Raw genomic sequence first — 25,323 nt, forward strand, 5'->3', positions numbered from 1 at the left:
GTCTATCCCTCCCGAATATTGAATATCCCTGGATGTTGAGCTCCCATCCTTGGTCACCCTGGAGCCATGTCTCTGATCCCAGCTATATCATATTCATTAATAACTACCTGCACATTCAATTCATCCACCTTGCTACAAATGCTCCGCGCATTGACATGCAAAGCCTTTGGGCTTGTTTTTACAACACTCTTAGCCCTTATACAATTATGTTGAAAAGTGGCCCTTTTTGATTTTTGCCCTGGATTTGCCTGCTTGCCACTTTTACTTTTCACCTTACTACTTTTTGCTTCTACCCTCATTTTACACCCCTCTGTCTCTCTGCACTTGTTCCCATCCCCCTGCCACATTAGTTTAAATCCTCCTGAACAGCAGTAGCAAACGCTCTCCCTAGGACATTGGTTCCAGTCCAGTCCAGTCCAGGTGCAGACTGTCCTGTTTGTACCGGTCCCACCTCCCCCAGAACTGGCTCCAATGCCCCAGAAATTTGAATCCCTCCCCCTTGCACCAGTTTTCAAACCACGTATTCATCTGAAATATCCTCCTTTTTCTACTCTGACTAGCATGTGGCACTGGTAGTAATCCAGAGATTATTACCTTTGTGGCTCTACTTTTTAGTTTATCTCCTAACTCCCTAAATTCACCTTGTAGGACCTCATCCCGTTTTTTTACCTATATCGTTGGTACCTATGTGCACCACGACAACCGGCTGTTCACCCTCCCACTCCAGAATGTCCTGCAGCCGCTCAGAGACATCCTTGAGCCTTGCACTATCAACCTATCATAGCACTATCAACCTTCGACACTATCCACAACACTAACTATCTTTTACACTATCCACTTCACTATCAACCTTCTACACTATCCACAACACCTTCAGTTTTGACACTATCCACAACACTACCAACCTTTGACACTATCCACAACACTATCAACCTGCGACACTATCTACGACACTACCAACTTTCTACACTATTCACAACACCTTCAACCTTCTACACTATCCGCAACACCTTCAATCTTTTACACTATCCACAACACTATCAACTTTTGACGATATCCACAACATTCCCAACCTTCAACACTATCAGACTTCGTCACCATCCACAACACTCCCAACCTTCGGCACTTCACAACACTAGCAACCTTCGACACTATCCACTTCACTATCTACCTTTCACACTGTTCACCACACTGTCAACCTTCGACACTATCCACTTTACTATCCAAATCTTCTACACTGTTCATAACACTATCAACCTTCCACACTGTTCATAGCACTATCAACCTTCTACATTATCTACAACATCTTCAACTTCGACACTATCCACAATACTAACAACCTTTTACACTATCCACTATACTATTGACCTTCTACACTATCTACAACACTATCGACCTTCTACACTATCCACAACACTATCAATCTTTTACACTATCCACATCTTCAACTTCGAAACTATCCACAACACCTTTAGTTTCGAGACTAACCACACCACCATTAACCTTCGACACTATCCACAACACTATCAACCTTCTACACTATCCACAACACTCAACCTTCGACACTATCCACTTCACTATCTACCTTTCACACTGTTCACAACACTGTCAACCTTCGACACTATCCACTTTACTATCCAAATCTTCGACACTGTTCACAACACTATCAACCTTCGTTACTATCCACTTCATTATCAACCTTCTGCACTCTTCACAACACTATCAACTTTCTACACTGTTCATAACACTCGCAACCTTTGGCACTATCCACAACACTCCCAACCTTCAACACTATCCACTTTACTATCAATCTTCTACACTGTTCACAACACTATCAACCTTCTAAACTATCCACTTCACTATCAAGCTTCTACACTATTCACAGCACTATCAACCTTCTACACTATCCGAAACACTCCCAACCTTCGACAGTATCCATAACGTCCATCTACCTTCGAGACTATCCACTTCACTATCAACCTTCAACACTATCCACTTCATTATTAACTTTCTACACTGTTCACAACACTATCAACTTTCTACACTGTTCACAACACTATCAATGTTCGACACTATCCACAACAGTCCCAACCTTCTACACTCTTCACAACACTTACAGCCTTCAACACTATCCACAATACTATCAACCTTCTACACTATTCACAACACTCCCAGCCTTTTACACTATCCATAACACTATCAACCTTCTACACTATCCAAAACACTGCCAACCTTCATGCCATCCAAGGCAAATCTGACCTCCCAAAGTTCCTGGCCTCATGCTTGATGGGACTAAACTCCATCTGCCGCTGCTCAGCTTAACTTTCTAGTTGATCGAAGTCCCACCCTACTTTTCAGCAACTGAAATCGGATTGATTTTTCAATGGAACGTGGATCAGGGGCCAGGCAGGAATTAGCCAGAATACTGTTGAATTGTTAAGCAGCATTGTGGCCATGTGGCTGCATTCTGCTTTCAGTTCTTGTGTTATTGTGCAGTCTGTCCATTGCTGTATTTAGAGGTTTTCTACAAGGGTGGTTGACAGCCCCATCCCACTGCCCCCACCCTTGCCCATACATCTGTTGTACTCTCTTCTCTCTCTGGCTGCTCTTTTACAGATCCAGGATTACAGGAATGCAATCATCGTTGCAAAGTCGCCAGCTGCTGCCAAGAGGTAAGGAGATTGTCGTAGTGGTGTGATGGTTCTGATGGGAGGAAAGGCCAGTGTGGATGTCATGCCTTGGTCTCTATTAACTTCTGCTGACCACCCCAATGTTGTGTATCGCTCAGAACTTAAGATTCTAAGACATAGGAGCAGAATTAGGCCATTCAGCCCATCAAGTGCTCCGCCATTCTATCATGGCTGATCCATTTCTCTCTCAATCCCATTCTCTTGCCTTCTTCCTGTTCTTCAAAAATGCCCAATAACTTGATCTCTACAGCTGTCTGTGGAAATGAAGTCCACAGATTCACAAACATCTGGCTCAAGAAATGCCTCCCCTTTACTGTTATAAATGGACAGTACTGAGGTTGTGCCCTCTGGTCCTAGGCTCCCCACAATTGGAAATACTCTGTACACATCTACTCTACCGAGATCTTTCAATGTTCAATAGATTTCAATGGGATCCTCCCTCATTATTCTAAACTCCAGTGAGTACAAGCCCAGAACCATCAAAGGCTCCTCCTATGTTAACCCTATTATTCCTGAAATAATTTTCATGAACCTCCCCAGACCCTCACCAACGTCAGCACATCTCTCTTAGAAAAGGGTCCCAAAACTGCTCAGAATACTCCCAAGTGTGGCTTGACCAATGCCATTTAAGCCTCAACACAATTTTCTTGCCCTATAAGACCATAAGACATAGGAATTGAATTAGGCCATTCAGCCCATCAAGTCTGCTCCACCATTCCATCATGGCTGATCCCAGATCCCACTCAACCCCATATACCTGTCTTCTCGCCATATCCTTTGACACTCTGACGGATCAGGATATGTTCGACTTCTGCCTTAAGTATACCCACGGACTTGGCCTCCACCATAGTCTGTGGCAGAGCATTCCACAGACTCGCTACTCTTTCGCTAAAAATTCCTCCTTACCTCTGTTCTAAAATGTCACCCCTCAATTTTGAGGCTGTGCCCTCTAGTTCTGGATACCCCCACCATAGGAAACATACTCTCTGCATTCACCCTATCTAGTCCTTTCAACATTCGGTAGGTTTCAATGACACTTCCCGCATTCTTCTAAATTCCAGTGAATATAAGCCCAAAGCTGACAAATGCTCCTCATATGTTAACCTCTTCATTCCCAGAATCATCCTCGTGAACCTCTTCTGGATTCTCTCCAATGACAACACATCCTTTCTGAGATATGGGGCCCAAAACTATTGACAATACTCCCAAGTGTGGCCTGACTAGTGTCTTACAAAGGCTCAGCATTATCTCCTTGCTTTTATATTCTATTCTTGAAATAATTGCCTTCTTTACCACAGAGTCAACCTGTAAATTAACCTTCTGGGAGTCTTGCACGAGGACTCCTAAGTCCCTCTGCACCTCTAATGTTTAAACTCTCTCTCCATTTAGATAATAGCCCGCATTATTGTTCCTTTTACCAAAATACATTATCGTACATTTCCCAACACTGTATTCTATCTGCCATTTTTTTTGCCCATTCTTCCAATTTTTAAAGTCCTGCTGCAATGGCATTGCTTCCTCAGCACTACTTACCCCTGCTCCTATCTTCATATCATCAGCAAACTTTGCCACAAAGCCATTTATTCCATTACCCAAATTAGTGACAAACAATGTGAAAAGTAGTTATCCCAATACTGATCCCTGAGGAACACCACTAGTCACCGGCAGCCAACCAGAAAAGGTCTCCTTTATTCCAAATTGCTGCCTCCTGCCTGTCAGCCACTCCCCTATCCATGTTAGTATCTTTTCTGTAATGCCATAGGATTTTGACTTAAACCACTTCATGTGAGTCGCCTTGTCTTTTGAAAATCCAAGTAAGTGTTATCCACTGCCTCTCCTTTGTCCACCCTGCTTGTTACTTCCTCATTGAACTCTAACAGATCAGTCAGACAAGAATTCCCTTCACAGAAACCATGCTGAATTTGGCTCATTAGTCTCCAAGTACCTCGAAACCTCATCCTTAATAATAGACACCAACACTTTCCCAACCACTGAGCTTAGGCTAACTGTCCTATAATTTCCTTTCTTTTACTTTTCTTCCTTCTTAAAGAGTGGAGTGACATTTGCAATCTTCCAGTCCTCGAGGACTATGCAAGAATCAAGTGACTTTTGAAAGATCATGACCAATGCATCTGTTATCTCTTCAGCAACCTCTCTGGACTCTCAGATGTAGTCCATCTGGTCCGGGTGGCTTATCCACTTTAAGACTTTGAGTTTGCTTAGCATTTTTCCTTTGTAATAGCAATGGCACTCACTCCTGCTCTGTAACACTCACCGACCTTTGGGACACTGCTAGTGTCTTCCACAGTGAAGACTGATGCAAAGTACCCATTAAGTTCATCTGCCATTTCTTTGTCCCTCATTACTACTTCACCATCGTCATCTTTCAGTGGTCCAATATCAACTCTCATCTCCCTTTTACTCCTTATATAACTGAAGAAACATTTATCCTACTTTATATTATTGGCTAATTTGACCTCATATTTTATCTTTTCCCTTCTTATAGCTTTTTAGTTGTCTTTTGATGGATTATAAAAGCTTCCGGATCATCCAACTTCCCACTCACATTTGCTACCTTGTTTGCCCTTTTGTTGGTGTTTCTGCTGTCCTTAACTTCCCTTGTCAGCCACATTTCCCTACCCCTGCCATTTGAGAACTTCTGTGGGACATATCTAACTTGCGCCTTGTGAACTATTCTCAGAAACTTCAACCACGTCTGCTCTGCTGTCATCCTCGCCAGAATCCTCCTCCAATCCATCTGGGCAAGCTCCTTTCTCATGCCACTGTAATTCTTATACACTAGTCCTTTCCAAACGAATGTTAACATTGAATTTGCTTTCCTTATCACCGGTTCAACCTGCAAGTTAACCTTTAGGGAAACCTGCACAAGGATTCCCAAGTCAATTTGCACTATGGATTTTTGAATTTTCTCTGTTCAGAAAATAGTCTATGCCTTTATTCCTTCTACCAAAGTGCATGATCATACACTTCTTGACACTATATTTCATCTGCCACTTCCTTACCAATTCTACCAATCTGTCTTGAGTCCTTCTGAAGACTCCTTGCTTACTCAACACTACCTGCCCCTCCACTTATTTTCATATAGTCCACAAACCTGGCCACAAGGCCATCAATTCTATCATCCAAATCATTGATATATAACATGAAAAGAAGCAGTCCCAACACTGACCCCTGTAGCACGCCACTAGTCACCAGCAGCCAACCAGTATAGACCCCCTTTTTCCACAGTGACCATCTCACTCCCCCTCCCTCTGTGACTATCTCACTCTCCCCACCATTGGACCCCTCCCTCTGTGACAATCTTACTTCCCCCCCCCCACCATCAGCTCCCTTCTTCTGTGACTACCTCACTCCCCCCACTATTAGCCCGCTTCCTCTGTGACTCTCACTTTCCTCACCTCTGTCAACACTTTGCTGCATGCACGCTGTGTCCATTCATTCTTGTCTGCTCAGTCAAACACTGTTAGCACCACCCAGTCACGGTACCATGACAGGGACTGATTTAGTTTCCCTTAGTTGGCTGAACAAAAGTAACTGAGCATGTTTGGGTAAAGAGAAGCATGACAACTTGCTGATAAGTATCACAAGTTTACAAATGGGGTATCATGACCAAGATGGCACAGGTCTGAGGTGAGGAGGAAAAATTTGAAAGGGATTGGTGTAGGTGGATTAGCAGGTGAATGCTGGCCAAATAGCTTATGTCTGTGCTATGTAGCTCAGCTGCTGTAAAATCATCTCACTGCTGATTGTGTCTGCTGATGGGTCAGTGACTGAGTGTCACGTGCCTGGTGTTGAACCGGTAAGTCAGTGATGTGAGCGTTACGTGTCTGGTGTTGAACCAGTGGGTCAGTGATTGAGCATCACGTCTCTGGTGTTGGACGGATGGGTCAGTGACGTGGGCATCACATACATGGAATTATGATGTAGTGGCCATTACGGAGACTTGGCTGGCACCAGGGCAGAAATGAATTCTCAAGATTCCTGGATTTCAGTGCTTTAAAAGGGATAGAGAGGGGGGAAAAGGGGAGGAGAGGTGGGATTACTGGTCAGGGATACTATTACAGCTACAGAAAGAGTGGGTGATGTAGCAGGATCCTCTTTTGAGTCAGTATGGGTGGAAGTCAGGAACAGGAAGGGAGCAGTTACTCTGCTGGGGGTATTCTATAGGCCCCCTGGTAGCAGCAGAGATACCGAGGAGCAGATTGGGAGGCAGATTTTGGAAAGGTGCAAAAATAACAGGGTTGTTATCATGGGTGACTTTAACTTCCCTAATATTGATTGGCACTTGATTAGTTCCAAGGGTTTAGATGGGGCAGAGTTTGTTAAGTGTTTCCAGGACGGGTTCTTGTCACAGTATGTTGACAGGCCGACTAGGGGGAATGCCATACTAGATCTAGTATTAGGTAATGAATCGGGTCAGGTCACAGATCTGTCAGTGGGTGAACATCTGGGGGACAGTGATCACTGTTCCCTGGCCTTTAGCATTATCATGGAAAAGGATAGAATCAGAGAGGACAGGAAAAATTTTAATTGGGGAGGGGCAAATTATGAGACTATAAGGCTAGAACTTGCAGGTGTAAATTGCAATGATGTTTTTGCAGGGAAATGTACTATGGATATGTGGTCGATGTTTAAGGATCTCTTGCAGGATGTTAGGGATAAATTTGTCCTGGTGAGAAAGATAAAGAATGGTAGGGTGAAAGAACCATGGATGACAAGTGAGGTGGAAAATCTAGTCAGGTGGAAGAAGACAGCATACATGAGGTTTAGGAAGCAAGGATCGGATGGGTCTATTGAGGAATATAGGGCAGCAGGAAAGAAACAAGAAGGGGCTGAAAAGAGCAAGAAGGGGGCATGAGAAGGCCTTGGCAAGTAGGGTAAAGAAAAACCCCAAGGCATTCTTCAATTATGTGAAGAACAAAAGGATGACAGGAGTGGAGGTAGGACTGATTAGAGACAAAAATGGGAAGATTTGCCTGAAGGCTGTGGAAGTGAGCGAGGTCCTCAATGAATACTTCTGTTCGGTATTCACCAATGAGAGGGAACTTGATGACGGTGAGGACAATATGAGTGAGGTTGATGTTCTGGAGCATGTTGATGTTAAGCGAGAGGAGGTGTTGGAGTTGTTAAAATATATTAGGATGGATAAGTCCCCGGGGCCTGGCGGAATATTCTCCAGGCTGCTCTACGAGGCGAGGGAAGAGATTGCTGAACCTAGGATCTTTATGTCCTCGTTGTCCATGGGAATGGTACTGGAGAATTGGAGGGAGGCGAATGTTGTCCCCTTGTTCACAAAAGGTAGTAGGGATAGTCCAGGTAATTATAGACCAGTGAGCCTTAGATCTGTGGTGGGAAAGCTGTTGGAAACGAGTCTTAGAGATAGGATCTGTGGGCATTTAGAGAATCATGGTCTGATCAGGGACAGTCAGCATGGCTTTGTGAAGGGCAAATAGTGTCTAACAAGCCTAATAGAGTTCTTTGAGGAGGTGACCAGGCATATAGATGAGGGTAGTGTAGTGGATGTGATCTACATGGATTTTAGTAAGACATTTGACAAGGTTCAACACGGTAGGCTTATTCAGAAAGTCAGAAGGCATGGGATCCAAGGAAGTTTGACCAGGTGGATTCAGAATTGGCTTGCCTGCAGAAGGCAGAGAGTTGTGGTGGAGGGAGTACATTGGAGGGTTGTGACTAGTGGTGTCCCACAAGGATCTGTTCTGGGACCTCTTCTTTTTGTGATTTTTATTAATGACCTGGATGTGGGGGTGGAAGGGTGGGTTGGCAAGTTTGCAGACGACACAAAGGTTGGTGGTGTTGTAGATAGTGTTGAGGATTGTCGAAGTTTGCAGAGAGACATTGATAGGATGCAGAAGTGGGCTGAGAAGTGGCAGATGGAGTTCAACCCGAAGAGGTGTGAAGTGGTACACTTTGGAAGGCCAAACTCCAAGGCAGAGTACGAAGTAAATAGCAGGATACTTGGTAGTGTGGATGAGAAGAGAGATCTGGGGGTAAAACATGTCCACAGATCCCTGAAAGTTACCTCACAGGTAGATAATGTAGTTAAGAATGCTTATGGGGTGTTTGCGTTCATAAGTCGAGGAATAGAGTTTAAGAGACGCGATGTAATGATGCAGCTCTATAAAACTCTAGTTAGGCCACACTTGGAATACTGTGTCCAGTTCTGGTCGCCTCAGTATAGGAAGGATGTGGAAGCTTTGGAAAGGGTACAGAGGAGATTTACCAGGATGCTGCCTGGTTTAGAGAGTATGGATTATAATTCGACATTAAAGGAGCTAGGGCTTTACTCTTTGGAGAGAAGGAGGATGAGAGGAGACATGCTAGAGGTGTACAAGATATTAAGAGGAATAGACAGAGTAGACAGTCAGAGCCTCTGCTCAGTACAAGAGGACATGGCTTTAAGGTAAGGGGAGAGAAGTTAAAGGAGGATATTAGAGGAAGGTTTATCACTCAGAGAGTGGTTGGTGCGTGGAATGCACTGCCTGAGTCAATGGTGGAGGCAGATACACTAGTGAAGTTTAAGAGACTACTAGACAGGTATATGGAGGAATTTAAGGTGGGGAGTTATATATGAGGCAGGGTTTGAGGGTTGGCAAAACATTGTGGGCCGAAGGGCCTGTGATGTCCTGTACTATTTTATGTTCTATGTTCTATCATGTGTCTGGTGTTGAACCAGTGGGTCAGTGATAGAACATCACATCTCAGGTGTCAGGCAGATGGGTCAGTGACATGGGCATCACGTGTCCGGTGTTGAACCAGTGGATCGGTTGCCTGGACATCGTGTGTCTGGTGTTGGACCAGTGGGTCAGTAACGTCAGCTTCATGTGTCTGGTGTTGGATGGATGGGTCATTGATGTGGGCATCATATGTTAGGTTTGAACTGATGTGTCAATGACATGGGCATCAAGTGTGTGATGTTGGACCGATGGGTCAGTGACTGGGCATCATGTGTCTGGTGTTGGACTGATGGGTCAGTGACTGGGCATCATGTGTCTGGTGTTGAACTGATGGATCAGTGACTGGGCATCATGTGTCTGGTGTTGGACTGATGGGTCAGTGATTGGGCATCATGTGTCTGGTGTTGAATTGATGGGTCAGTGAAACGAGTCTGGTGTTGGACTGATGGGTCAGTGACTGGGCATCATGTGTCTGGTGTTGGACTGATGGGTCAGTGATGTGGGCATCATGTGTCTGGTGTTGGACCGATGTGTCAGTGATTGGGCATCATGTGTCTGATGTTGGACCAGTGGGTCAGTGATGTGGGCATCATGTGTCTGGTGTTGAACTGATGGGTCAGTGACACGAGTCTGGTGTTGGACTGATGGGTCAGTGATGTGGGCATCATGTGTCTGGTGTTGGACTGATGGGTCAGTGACTGGGCATCATGTGTCTGGTGTTGAACTGCTGGGTCAGTGACACGAGTCTGATGTTAGACCAGTGGGTCAGTGACTGGGCATCATGTGTCTGGTGTTGGACTGATGGGTCACTGATTGGGCATCATGTGTCTGGTGTTGAACTGATGGGTCAGTGACACGAGTCTGATGTTGGACTGATGGGTCAGTGATGTGGGCATCATGTGAATGGTGTTGGACTGATGGATCAGTGACTGGGCATCATGTGTCTGGTGTTGGAATGATGGGTCAGTGATTGGGCATCATGAGTCTGATGTTGGACTGATGGGTCAGAGATGTGGGCATCATTTGTCTGGTGTTGAACTGATGGGTCAGTGACTGGACATCATGTGTCTGGTGTTGGACTGATGGGTCAGTGATGTGGGCATCATGTGTCTGGTGTTGAACTGATGGGTCAGTGACACGAGTCTGATGTTAGACCAGTGGGTCAGTGATGTGGGCATCATGTGTCTGGTGTTGGACTGATGGGTCAGTGACACGAGTCTGATGTTGGACCAGTGGGTCAGTGATGTGGGCATCATGTGTCTGGTGTTGGACTGATGGGTCAGTGACTGGGCATCATGTGTCTGGTGTTGGACTGATGGGTCACTGATTGGGCATCATGTGTCTGATGTTGGACCAGTGGGTCAGTGATGTGGGCATCATGTGTCTGGTGTTGAACTGATGGGACAGTGACTGGGCATCATGTGTCTGGTGTTGGACTGATGGGTCAGTGATGTGGGCATCATTTGTCTGGTGTTGAACTGATGGGTCAGTGACTGGACATCATGTGTCTGGTGTTGGACTGATGGGTCAGTGACTGGGCATCATGTGTCTGGTGTTGGACCGATGGGTCAGTGACTGGGCATCATGTGTCTGGTGTTGGACCGATGGGTCAGTGATTGGGCATCATGTGTTTGGTGTTGGACTGATGGGTCTGTGATGTGGGCATCATGTGTCTGGTGTTGGACCGATGGGTCAGTGACTGGGCATCATGTGTCTGGTGTTGAACTGATGGATCAGTGACTGGACATCATGTGTCTGGTGTTGGACTGATGGGTCAGTGACTGGGCATCATGTGTCTGGTGTTGGACCGATGGGTCGGTGACTGGGCATCATGTGTCTGGTGTTGGACTGATGGGTCAGTGATGTGGGCATCATGTGTCTGGTGTTGAACTGTTGGGTCAGTGACACGAGTCTGATGTTAGACCAGTGGGTCAGTGACTGGGCATCATGTGTCTGGTGTTGGACTGATGGGTCACTGATTGGGCATCATGTGTCTGGTGTTGAACTGATGGATCAGTGACTGGGCATCATGTGTCTGGTGTTGAACTGTTGGGTCAGTGACACGAGTCTGATGTTGGACCAGTGGGTCAGTGACTGGGCATCATGTATCTGGTGTTGGACTGATGGGTCAGTGACACGAGTCTGATGTTAGACCAGTGGGTCAGTGATGTGGGCATCATGTGTCTGGTGTTGGACTGATGGGTCAGTGACACGAGTCTGATGTTGGACCAGTGGGTCAGTGACTGGGCATCATGTGTCTGGTGTTGAACTGATGGGTCAGTGACATGAGTCTGATGTTAGACCAGTGGGTCAGTGACACGAGTCTGATGTTGGACCAGTGGGTCAGTGACTGGGCATCATGTGTCTGGTGTTGGACTGATGTGTCAGTGATTGGGCATCATGAGTCTGATGTTGGACCAGTGGGTCAGTGATTGGGCATCATGTGTCTGGTGTAGGACTGATGGGTCAGTGATGTGGGCATCATGTGTCTGGTGTTGAACTGATGGGTCAGTGACACGAGTCTGATGTTGGCCCAGCGGGTCAGTGACTGGGCATCATGTGTCTGGTGTTGGGCATCATGTGTCTGGTGTTGGACTGATGGGTCAGTGACTGGGCATCATGTGTCTGGTGTTGAACTGATGGGTCAGTGACACGAGTCGGATGTTAGACCAGTGGGTCAGCGATGTGGGCATCATGTGTCTGGTGTTGGACCGATGGGTCAGTGATTGGGCATCATGTGTCTTGTGTTGGACTGATGGATCAGTGACTGGGCATCATGTGTCTGGTGTTGAACTGATGGGTCAGTGACACGAGTCTGGTGTTGGACTGATGGGTCAGTGATTGGGCATCATGTGTCTGGTGTTGGACTGATGGGTCGGTGACATGGGCATCATGTGTCTGGTGTTGGACTGATGGGTCGGTGACATGGGCATCATGTGTCTGGTGTTGGACTGATGGGTCGGTGACATGGGCATCATGTGTCTGGTGTTGAACTGATGTGTCATTGACTGGGCATCATGTGTCTGGTGTTGGACTGATGGGTCAGTGACTGGGCATCATGTGTCTGGTGCTGGACTGATGGGTCAGTGATTGGGCATCATGTGTCTGGTGTTGGACCGATGTGTCATTGACTGGGCATCATGTGTCTGGTGTTGAACTGTTGGGTCAGTGACACGAGTCTGATGTTAGACCAGTGGGTCAGTGACTGGGCATCATGTGTCTGGTGTTGGACTGATGGGTCACTGATTGGGCATCATGTGTCTGGTGTTGAACTGATGGGTCAGTGACACGAGTCTGATGTTGGACTGATGGATCAGTGATGTGGGCATCATGTGTCTGGTGTTGGACTGATGGATCAGTGACTGGGCATCATGTGTCTGGTGTTGGACTGATGGGTCAGTGATTGGGCATCATGAGTCTGATGTTGGACCAGTGGGTCAGTGATGTGGGCATCATGTGAATGGTGTTGGACTGATGGATCAGTGACTGGGCATCATGTGTCTGGTGCTGGACTGATGGGTCAGTGATTGGGCATCATGTGTCTGGTGTAGGACTGATGGGTCAGTGATGTGGGCATCATGTGTCTGGTGTTGAACTGATGGGTCAGTGACACGAGTCTGATGTTGGACCAGCGGGTCAGTGACTGGGCATCATGTGTCTGGTGTTGGACTAATGGGTCAGTGACTGGGCATCATGTGTCTGGTGTTGAACTGATTGGTCAGTGACACGAGTCGGATGTTAGACCAGTGGGTCAGCGATGTGGGCATCATGTGTCTGGTGTTGGACCGATGGGTCAGTGATTGGGCATCATGTGTCTTGTGTTGGACTGATGGATCAGTGACTGGGCATCATGTTTCTGGTGTTGGACTGATGGGTCAGTGATTGGGCATCATGAGTCTGATGTTGGACCAGTGGGTCAGTGATGTGGGCATCATGTGTCTGGTGTTGGACCGATGTGTCATTGACTGGGCATCATGTGTCTGGTGTTGGACTGATGGGTCAGTGACTGGGCATCATGTGTCTGGTGCTGGACTGATGGGTCAGTGATTGGGCATCATGTGTCTGGTGTTGAACTGATGGGTCAGTGACACGAGTCTGATGTTGGACCAGCGGGTCAGTGACTGGGCATCATGTGTCTGGTGTTGGACTAATGGGTCAGTGACTGGGCATCATGTGTCTGGTGTTGAACTGATTGGTCAGTGACACGAGTCGGATGTTAGACCAGTGGGTCAGCGATGTGGGCATCATGTGTCTGGTGTTGGACCGATGGGTCAGTGATTGGGCATCATGTGTCTTGTGTTGGACTGATGGATCAGTGACTGGGCATCATGTTTCTGGTGTTGGACTGATGGGTCAGTGATTGGGCATCATGAGTCTGATGTTGGACCAGTGGGTCAGTGATGTAGGCATCATGTGTCTGGTGTTGGACCGATGTGTCATTGACTGGGCATCATGTGTCTGGTGTTGGACTGATGGGTCAGTGACTGGGCATCATGTGTCTGGTGCTGGACTGATGGGTCAGTGATTGGGCATCATGTGTCTGGTGTAGGACTGATGGGTCAGTGATGTGGGCATCATGTGTCTGGTGTTGAACTGATGGGTCAGTGACACGAGTCTGATGTTGGACCAGTGGGTCAGTGATGTAGGCATCATGTGTCTGGTGCTGGACTGATGGATCAGTGACTGGGCATCATGTGTCTGGTGTTGGACTGATGGGTCAGTTATTGGGCATCATGTGTCTGCTGTTAGACCAGTGTGTCAGTGTTTGGGCATCATGTGTCTGGTGTTGGACCGATGGGTCAGTGACTGGGCATCATGTGTCTGGTGTTGAACTGATGGATCAGTGACTGGACATCATGTGTCTGGTGTTGGACTGATGGGTCAGTGACTGGGCATCATGTGTCTGGTGTTGGACCGATGGGTCGGTGACTGGGCATCATGTGTCTGGTGTTGGACTGATGGGTCAGTGATGTGGGCATCATGTGTCTGGTGTTGAACTGTTGGGTCAGTGACACGAGTCTGATGTTAGACCAGTGGGTCAGTGACTGGGCATCATGTGTCTGGTGTTGGACTGATGGGTCACTGATTGGGCATCATGTGTCTGGTGTTGAACTGATGGATCAGTGACTGGGCATCATGTGTCTGGTGTTGAACTGTTGGGTCAGTGACACGAGTCTGATGTTGGACCAGTGGGTCAGTGACTGGGCATCATGTATCTGGTGTTGGACTGATGGGTCAGTGACACGAGTCTGATGTTAGACCAGTGGGTCAGTGATGTGGGCATCATGTGTCTGGTGTTGGACTGATGGGTCAGTGACACGAGTCTGATGTTGGACCAGTGGGTCAGTGACTGGGCATCATGTGTCTGGTGTTGAACTGATGGGTCAGTGACATGAGTCTGATGTTAGACCAGTGGGTCAGTGACACGAGTCTGATGTTGGACCAGTGGGTCAGTGACTGGGCATCATGTGTCTGGTGTTGGACTGATGGGTCAGTGATTGGGCATCATGAGTCTGATGTTGGACCAGTGGGTCAGTGATTGGGCATCATGTGTCTGGTGTAGGACTGATGGGTCAGTGATGTGGGCATCATGTGTCTGGTGTTGAACTGATGGGTCAGTGACACGAGTCTGATGTTGGACCAGCGGGTCAGTGACTGGGCATCATGTGTCTGGTGTTGGGCATCATGTGTCTGGTGTTGGACTGATGGGTCAGTGACTGGGCATCATGTGTCTGGTGTTGAACTGATGGGTCAGTGACACGAGTCGGATGTTAGACCAGTGGGTCAGCGATGTGGGCATCATGTGTCTGGTGTTGGACCGATGGGTCAGTGATTGGGCATCATGTGTCTTGTGTTGGACTGATGGATCAGTGACTGGGCATCATGTGTCTGGTGTTGAACTGATGGGTCAGTGACACGAGTCTGGTGTTGGACTGATGGGTCAGTGATTGGGCATCATGTGTCTGGTGTTGGACTGATGGGTCGGTGACATGGGCATCATGTGTCTGGTGTTGGACTGATGGGTCGGTGACATGGGCATCATGTGTCTGGTGTTGGACTGATGGGTCGGTGACATGGGCATCATGTGTCTGGTGTTGAACTGATGTGTCATTGACTGGGCATCATGTGTCTGGTGTTGGACTGATGGGTCAGTGACTGGGCATCATGTGTCTGGTGCTGGACTGATGGGTCAGTGATTGGGCATCATGTGTCTGGTGTTGGACCGATGTGTCATTGACTGGGCATCATGTGTCTGGTGTTGAACTGTTGGGTCAGTGACACGAGTCTGATGTTAGACCAGTGGGTCAGTGACTGGGCATCATGTGTCTGGTGTTGGACTGATGGGTCACTGATTGGGCATCATGTGTCTGGTGTTGAACTGATGGGTCAGTGACACGAGTCTGATGTTGGACTGATGGATCAGTGATGTGGGCATCATGTGTCTGGTGTTGGACTGATGGATCAGTGACTGGGCATCATGTGTCTGGTGTTGGACTGATGGGTCAGTGATTGGGCATCATGAGTCTGATGTTGGACCAGTGGGTCAGTGATGTGGGCATCATGTGAATGGTGTTGGACTGATGGATCAGTGACTGGGCATCATGTGTCTGGTGCTGGACTGATGGGTCAGTGATTGGGCATCATGTGTCTGGTGTAGGACTGATGGGTCAGTGATGTGGGCATCATGTGTCTGGTGTTGAACTGATGGGTCAGTGACACGAGTCTGATGTTGGACCAGCGGGTCAGTGACTGGGCATCATGTGTCTGGTGTTGGACTAATGGGTCAGTGACTGGGCATCATGTGTCTGGTGTTGAACTGATTGGTCAGTGACACGAGTCGGATGTTAGACCAGTGGGTCAGCGATGTGGGCATCATGTGTCTGGTGTTGGACCGATGGGTCAGTGATTGGGCATCATGTGTCTTGTGTTGGACTGATGGATCAGTGACTGGGCATCATGTTTCTGGTGTTGGACTGATGGGTCAGTGATTGGGCATCATGAGTCTGATGTTGGACCAGTGGGTCAGTGATGTGGGCATCATGTGTCTGGTGTTGGACCGATGTGTCATTGACTGGGCATCATGTGTCTGGTGTTGGACTGATGGGTCAGTGACTGGGCATCATGTGTCTGGTGCTGGACTGATGGGTCAGTGATTGGGCATCATGTGTCTGGTGTTGAACTGATGGGTCAGTGACACGAGTCTGATGTTGGACCAGCGGGTCAGTGACTGGGCATCATGTGTCTGGTGTTGGACTAATGGGTCAGTGACTGGGCATCATGTGTCTGGTGTTGAACTGATTGGTCAGTGACACGAGTCGGATGTTAGACCAGTGGGTCAGCGATGTGGGCATCATGTGTCTGGTGTTGGACCGATGGGTCAGTGATTGGGCATCATGTGTCTTGTGTTGGACTGATGGATCAGTGACTGGGCATCATGTTTCTGGTGTTGGACTGATGGGTCAGTGATTGGGCATCATGAGTCTGATGTTGGACCAGTGGGTCAGTGATGTGGGCATCATGTGTCTGGTGTTGGACCGATGTGTCATTGACTGGGCATCATGTGTCTGGTGTTGGACTGATGGGTCAGTGACTGGGCATCATGTGTCTGGTGCTGGACTGATGGGTCAGTGATTGGGCATCATGTGTCTGGTGTAGGACTGATGGGTCAGTGATGTGGGCATCATGTGTCTGGTGTTGAACTGATGGGTCAGTGACACGAGTCTGATGTTGGACCAGTGGGTCAGTGACTGGGCATCATGTGTCTGGTGTTGGACTGATGGGTCACTGATTGGGCATCATGAGTCTGATGTTGGACCAGTGGGTCAGTGATGTGGGCATCATGTGTCTGGTGTTGAACTGATGGGTCAGTGACTGGGCATCATGTGTCTGGTGCTGGACTGATGGATCAGTGACTGGGCATCATGTGTCTGGTGCTGGACTGATGGGTCAGTGATTGGGCATCATGTGTCTGGTGTTGGACCGATGGGTCAGTGACACGAGTCTGATGTTGGACCAGTGGGTCAGTGATGTAGGCATCATGTGTCTGGTGCTGGACTGATGGATCAGTGACTGGGCATCATGTGTCTGGTGTTGGACTGATGGGTCAGTGACTGGGCATCATGTCTCTGGTGTTGGACTGATGGATCAGTGATTGGGCATTATGAGTCTGATGTTGGACCAGTGGGTCAGTGATGTGGGCATCATGTGTCTGGTGTTGAACTGATGGGTCAGTGACACGAGTCTGGTGTTGGACTGATGGGTCAGTGACACGAGTCTGGTGTTGGACTGATGGGTCAGTGATTGGGCATCATGTGTCTGGTGTTGAACTGATGGGTCAGTGACACGAGTCTGATGTTGGACCAGTGGGTCAGTGATTGGGCATCATGTGTCTGGTGTTGGACTGATGGGTCACTGATTGGGCATCATGTGTCTGATGTTGGACCAGTGGGTCAGTGATGTGGGCATCATGTGTCTGGAGTTGGACTGATGGATCAGTGACTGGGCATCATGTTTCTGGTGTTGAACTGATGGGTTAGTGACTGGGCATCATGTGTCTGGTGTTGGACTGATGGGTCAGTGATTGGGCATCATGAGTCTGGTATTGAACTGATGGGTCAGTGACACGGTTCTGATGTTAGACCAGTGGGTCAGTGACTGGGCATCATCTGTCTGGTGTTGGACTGATGGGACAGTGACGTGGGCAAGGCTTCCTTCCCAGTGTTGTGGTTTCTGCTATCAATGCTGGTGCCTGGGCATGCACTCTTAAAGCAGCTGTATACTCTGGATATGGTTTTGTGTGTTGGTTAGAAACAGGGAAATTTTCAAACTGTATGCTATAACAAAATGTATAACAATGCTAATGATGCCACTGTAACCCTTTCAGAGCACAGTCCTATGCAGAGAGACTGCGACTGGGACTGGCAGTGATACACGGAGAGGCTCAGTATGCAGAGTATGACTTGGTGGATGGGCGTCACTCTCCTCCAGCAGTGAAGAACACGATGATACATTCTGGTCTGGAGTTACCATGTAAGAAATATACTGGGCTCGGCTTCTTCAAAGGGAAAAGGCTGGTGTCCAACCTGTGCTGATATCAGTAGTGTGCCACGCTGGCAGGCTGTTCCTCTGTTTGGCTGTTACCATAACTGAATTTCGTTTGTTTTCTTTGAAGACTAATGAAGACTTTTACGTAACAGTCAGGAGAATTTTATTTTTATGCGGCTGACAAATAGTTGCTGCTCTATAAATTATTCAGGGCAAAGGTGCTGTGCTGTCATCTCCTGTTTCCTGAATCTATGTTGCTATAACGTGTGAATCTGGTTCTGGCTCATTTGTCCTTGAACCCTTTCTGTGTACTGTCCTATGTGCATTTTTCCTCCTCCTCCTCTCATGTGTTTCCAATTACTCTTTCCTGAATGCACTACCAGTACTTGTGCTTTGTTTATCAGGCACCCTGTCACTCAATCACTCTTTTTGGACCATCCCCCCCCACCCTCATGTACAAATGCCTGGTCTCCAACACTACTGCTTTCTACAGTCTTGTACTGTCCTCCTTTCTCTTCTCCCCTTTCACTGTTGCCAAAGGAATGAGCTCTGAATGTGCCATGTCTCACACCCTCACAACTTCGAGTCTTACCAACTTCCTTAGCCACTTAAATACTGGGAGAATACAATGTAAACAAGTATCTAGTGACTCCATTTGAAGGTGTCATTGCCCTGAATCTGGAGTAATTTTGCTGGCGACTGACATTGACTGCTGCTGACAATGTACACAGTAATAAGGCTCCTTTGGAGACTGAGGTGACGATCCTGCATTTACAGAGATGTTGCTTGAAACTGCACAGAGCTATGGGGTGTGATGTCACCCTCATCCCTGGTTATGGCAGCAGTCTCTGAGCAACACCCACTGCCCTTAGTCCTCGGGTTGTATTGTTGTCTGCTTTGCTCTCTTATGTTTTATTAATTTATTCTGCCTTTGTACATTTTATGCTTTTAGCTGTACATAGGCTGCAAGTTCCGTTTCCTGGTATTGAGCTTCCAAGTACGAGAGTATAATTTTCCCTTTTACTGGTTCTGGGATACTCAAGGCTGTTTGAGATTGCGGCTTGTTAACTGCATGTGTGAATGGAGGATTACCCCCACAGGGGCTTGAGTGTCAGCCTGGGGGTGAATGAAGCAGAGCCTCTCTCTCTCTTGCACTCTAAATGTATGGAAGGACCATGGTGTGCAGTGTCAATTTCCTAAATATCCTGATGCCCTCAATTGGACAGCAACATTGGCTTTTGTACAATTAGTGTGTAGATGACAGATTATGTTGCTGATGTTGTGTAGAGTGAGGAAAACTGCCTAAGGCTACAGCTGGTAATAGCTCAGGGAAAGTGGGGAAAACATTGGCAGATGGAGGTTATATACACTGATGCATTTTGTGAAGGCAAATCGGGGCAGGATATACAGAGCAAATGATAGGGCACTAAGGATAGTGGTGTCTTGGGTTCCAGTGCATAGTTCCTAAAAGTGGCAGCATAGGCAGTGTGGTGAAGAAGACATACAGCATGTTCCTCTTTCTTCTTCAGCACAGAGAATTTTACAAAGCACTGGTTATACTGCACTTGGACCATACTGTGAAGTTCTGGTTGCTGGGTGCAGGAAGAATGGAACAGCACTGGAGATTATGCAGAAGAGTTTCACCAGGATGTTGTCTAAGATTGGAGGGCTTTAGTTATGGGAAGAGAATGGACAGGCTGGGCATTTTTCCCTGGAGTGCAGGAGGCTAAGGGGTGACTTGACATGTACATGTGACTCCTGCCCCACACTCCACCCTCGTTCCTCCTTCCTGATACAGACATGCTCTAGAGTATTGGTGAACCCTAACCCTCCCTTTATAACAGCAGTTTAGGGAATGAGAATCAATTCACAAATCACTATCGAAACATCTAGGAATAGCATAAAAATTCACACTTAGAGAAATGTTATGGAAGGTGCAGAGGAGTAATTAGATAGAATTATTTCTCAACCCACATTTCTTGACACGTGCGTAAATGGAGTAGCTTTGCATTGTGGAAAATCAAGATAGGGAACACTTGTGGGAACAGAATTTCCACCCCCACCACCCATTGAGGGGCAGAATTTCCCCCCACCATAGAGAAGACAGAATCCTCCACCCCCCACCATAGAGAGGCCAGAATCTTCCCCCAACACAGGGCAGAATCCCCCATCCACCCATAGAGAGGGCAGAATCCCCCGTCCACCCACAGAGAGAGCAGTATCCCCCGTCCACCCATAGAGAGGGCAGAATCCCCCGTCCACCCATAGAGAGGGCAGAATTCCACTTAGAGAGGGCAGATTACCTTTCCCTACCATAGAAAGTGCAGAATCCCCCATCCACCCACAGAGAGGGCAGAATTCCACTTAGAGAGGACAGATTACCTTCCCCTACCATAGAAAGGGCAGAATCCCCCATCCACCCACAGAGAGGGCGGAATCCCCCCCCCACCCACAGAGAGAGCAGAGTCCCCCCCCCCCCACCCATACAGAATGGGTTGCTGTATATCAAGCATAGAGAGGACAACTGGTCAGAATCTCTTACCCATGGTAGAGGTATCAAAGGTGTGGGGCTATGAATTTCAGTGAGGAACGAGGTTTAATGGTCAAGTTTTTTAGAGTTATTAATATTTGGAACTTGCTGCCAAAGCAGGTAATACAGTTAGGTAAAGTCACTACATTTAAGAGAATTTTAGATGGGCACTTGATTAGTCAAAGCTTAGGAGGAGATTGACATAAATCGGAATGAATAGAATTAAATTGGCATAAAGGTCAGCATGAAGTGATGGGCTAAAGGGTTTATTTCTGTGCTGTACCACCATAAGTGTATGACTCTAAGCCCTAACTAATTCTGTAATGTTGCGGGTGATGAACACTGTCTCGCAGTGGTAGGGTAGGTACCCAGCTCTGTCTGCGGTTTGAAGGGCCAGCCTGGGTAGGGATACCTGAGAACTCTACAGTAGAGTCAAGAGTTTTCTCTGACCTGTGGTCTTTTGCACACATTTTGCTCTGCTTTCCTGGTGCTGTGATTGATCATCTATTGCATGTTTCAAACACTGTGCAGGACTAGAGTACTTCACTTCCATGGCTGTTGGCTGTAATTTCACCGCTAGTATCTGAAGCAAATGAAAATTAATCCAAGTGTCTTAAAGTTGTGGACATGGGGTTTCAGCTTTGGAAGGCGGTGGAGAAACAGCAGAAGGATTTGCATTCCAGTGCTGCACAGTTTCTGAACTCATTGTTACAAAGCCAGCCTGTTCCAGAGAGATGTTACCACAAGCAGGTTTCCATCTCCTGGTCTTGCTGGGTTTTGCAGTAATGAAGCTTGACCATGTGTGCTCCACACAGCAAACACTGGAGCAGTCCCAGAGTGATTGCTGGGTGTCGAATGCTTGGTGGTTTGAGGTGGTGAGAGCTTTAGGGGAATTGAAACTAGTTTCTTGAATTTGTGCCACATATGTAATGAATGTGTTGGCAGGAGAGTAACCAGGAGCAACTTGGCCTCTTGTTGCCAGAGTAGAAGGTGGCCTCCAGTGTTTATGCCTCGTCAGTGCATTGGGTGGTGTTGGATGTAGAGTCTTTGGTTGGATCTCGGATAATGCATGCTGTGTGTAGCACTCTGGCGGTGAAAGAAATGCATGTCCTACAACAGGCACTTCTCTGGGACACTACATGTCCTTTCATGTTTATATCCCTCCCCCTCCTTGACTTACAGACTATTGGGTATAAAGGAAATATAGAACAGCTTAAGGAATTGGGAGGCATAAAAGGGCCGTGAAATATCCCTGGTAAGTAGGATTAAGAAGAATCCAAAGACATAGGAGAAAGGGGGTAGTCCACTCAAGGGTCAAATGAATTATATGCTTGGAGTCGGGAAGTGAGCAAGTACTAAATGAGTATTTCATCTGTGTTCACCAAGAAGGACCTGGATGATGGTGAGATAAGGGAGGGCTATGTTGATATTAAGGAAGAGGTGATGTTGGCTATCTTGAAAAACAAGAGAGGCAAGTTTTCAGAGCCTGATCGAATCTATCACAATATACTACAGGAGACAAGGGATGAGATTGCTAGGCTTTGACAGAGATCTTTGTATTCTGTTTAGCCATAGCCAAGGTTCCAGAGGACTGCAGAGATGCCAGTATTGTTCCTTCGTTTGATAAATGTAACAGGGATATTTCCAGAAATTATCAGCCAGCGACCCTTGCTTCAGGTTAGGGAATTCATTGGAGTAGATCTTGAATAGGATTTATTCACATTTGGAAAAGCATCACTTTGGTCTGTGGGAAGTCCTGTCTCACAAATTTGTTATGAGTTTTTGAGGAAGTGACAGATGACTGAGGATAGGGGAGTGAATGTTATCTACACGGATTTTACTGAAGCTTTTGTCTGTGATGTATGTAAACTATTTGGATGAATATGTGGGTTGTCTAATTATATGACAGGAAAATTGGTGGTGTGGGTGGTGAGGAATGTTGTCAAAGGATGCAGTCAAATATAGATCAGTTGGAAATTTCAGCAGATAAATAGCAGATGGAGTTTAATCCCGATAAGTGAGGTGTTGCACTTAGGGAGGTGAAATGCAATAGGAAAGTTTACAGTAAACAGCAGGACCCTGAGGAGCAACACACACACAATGCTGGACGAACTCAGCAGGCCAAGCAGCATCTAGGGAAGAGAGTACAGTTGATGTTTCAGGCCAAACCCATGAGCTATAAGAAGTGGCTGGAGGAAGTTAGACTGTTTTCTCTGGAGTATCTGAGACTGAAGAGCATCATGATAGAAGAGTGTAAAATTTTGAGAGGCTTAGATAGGGAGGTAGTCAGTATTTTCTATAATGAAAATGTTAAGTACGAGGTAGGGGGCGTAGTTTTAAGGTGAGATAGGGAAAATTAAAAGGAGAAGTGTGAGGCACGTTTTACATAGTGCAACAGTTCCCAACCTGGGGTTCATAGACCCCTTGGTTAATGGTAGGGATCCATGGCATAAAAAAGACTGGGAGCCCTTGAACTCCTGACATAATGGTAGACACTGGGAACACACTCCTGGGGAGATTGTCGAATCAGAGACAATAGCAGCATTGAAGAGACAGATAGACACAAAAACAGGTAGGGAATGGCGGGAGTGGGGGGAAGAGGGAGATCATTTGTAAGTGGATGGGATTAGGTCGACTGACAGCATGGACTACACAGACTAGATGGACCAAGAGGCCTGTTCCTGTGCTGTACTGTTGAGTTCAATCTGCCAGCTTTCACCCTGAGTGATCAATCAACTGGATGTTGGGCTTCTCCAGTTGAGCAGCTCAATTTCCTGTTCTTCCCTCCTTTATTAAACAGAGAGGATCAAGAATTGGGCTGATTCTGTGGAGCTGTCTACCCAGGAGAGCTATAAAGACAGTAACTGAGCTCATTCAGGGACTGAGGTAGGAATTAAAGAGAGCGTGATGGCACTGAGGCCCAGTTTGTACTGTCCAGTTTTCAATAAATTGACAGAGTAGGTTCCAGGGTAAGCTTGTGTCAGTGTTCCCATGGAGGAACAGCATGGTCCATCTGAAAAGCTGGCACTGCATCCATGAATTGTGGTCAACCTTCAAGTCGGCAATTTTACCATTGTGATCGTTAACAGCTGAACAGAGTGGAAGGGATCAGACACTTATTCTGGGCCACTGCCATGCGTGCAGAATTTTGCCCTGTCCCAGAAGGCAGCCAGCCTCTTCCTTGAGAGGGAATTCACACCTTCCCTATTCCTCACCAAACACTGAAACTCATCTGGCATGCTTCTTAAGTGATGTCCATATGAAGTGCCTGTGTGCAACATGCCTTTCGTTTCACTTGAGACACAAACAGTTACTAGTGTTCTTATATTTCAAAATGAGAAAAATACCTGATTTTAAGTAACTGATCTCTTTCCGTTGCACAGTGATGATGCCAAAGGAAAAGCCACCCATCACTGTGGTTGGAGATGTTGGTGGAAGAATAGCCATCATTGTGGTAAGGAGGAGATCATGCACATTTCCTTTCTACAGTTTGAGACGCGCTTGCTACTTGATGCCGAGTTATTTAACTAAATTTCTCCAGTTGTCCTCTCAAAATTAATTTGCTGGGAGGTTTTGTGTATAACCTGTGGTGTCTTTTAATTTGAAACCAATCCATCTTGGTCTTAAAGCCTTTTTTTCAATAATTGCTGAGTTATGGTCTGCTTTTCTGTCTCACCACTCACTATCTTGGAGATCCCAATGTACTTAGCAGCAAATGTATTGTTTGTATAGTCAGTGGTTGTGATGAGAAGGTTGATGGTGCATTGTTCAACTGTTGGGTGATATTGATTTAGAAATAAATATTTTAATAAAGACAGACACCGGAGAACACAGACCTTGGAATATACAGCAATAAACAAACCCACAAGCACAGGAGATTCTGCAGATGCTGGAAATCTGTAACACCGAACACAAAATGCTGCAGTATCAACGAGAGAGAATAAACAAGTTTCAGGCCAAGAACCTTCATTGGGACTGGGAAGAAAAGGGGAAGAAACAAGAATATTAAGGTTGTGAGAGTACAAGCTGGCAAGAGGTAGGTGAGATTAGGTGAGGGGAAGTGGGTGGGTGGGAGGGGATGAAGTGAGAAACTGGATGGTGATAGGTGGAAGAGGTAAAGGGCTGAAGATAAAGGATCTTGTAGGAGAGGAGTATGGACCATGGAAGTAAGGGAACCAGAAGGAGATGCTGGGCAGGTGAGGAGAAAGGAGTAAGAGGGTAACCATAATGAGGAATTGAAAAATGAAGAGTAGGAAGGGAGAGAAATTACTGGAACTTAGAGAAATTGATGCTTGTGCCATCAAGTTCGAGATTACCCAGGTTCAGCAGCTTCTGTGATGGA

General features: G+C 46.9%; 1 protein-coding gene across 1 annotated transcript in view; it reads left to right on the forward strand.

Moving 5' to 3' along the window:
• LOC132379857 (phosphoribosyl pyrophosphate synthase-associated protein 1-like) overlaps positions 1–25,323 on the forward strand; it is an 89,436-nt gene that overhangs the window by 52,392 nt on the left and 11,721 nt on the right. Inside the window, exons 7-9 of the mRNA XM_059948120.1 lie at positions 2,617–2,672; positions 18,291–18,436; positions 24,365–24,435. Of these exons, the coding sequence (XP_059804103.1) occupies positions 2,617–2,672; positions 18,291–18,436; positions 24,365–24,435 (273 nt within the window). The remainder of the gene's footprint in view (positions 1–2,616; positions 2,673–18,290; positions 18,437–24,364; positions 24,436–25,323) is intronic.

This window comes from Hypanus sabinus, chromosome 23 (genome assembly GCF_030144855.1).
Source record: "Hypanus sabinus isolate sHypSab1 chromosome 23, sHypSab1.hap1, whole genome shotgun sequence".
NCBI classification, from domain to species: Eukaryota; Metazoa; Chordata; class Chondrichthyes; order Myliobatiformes; family Dasyatidae; genus Hypanus; species Hypanus sabinus.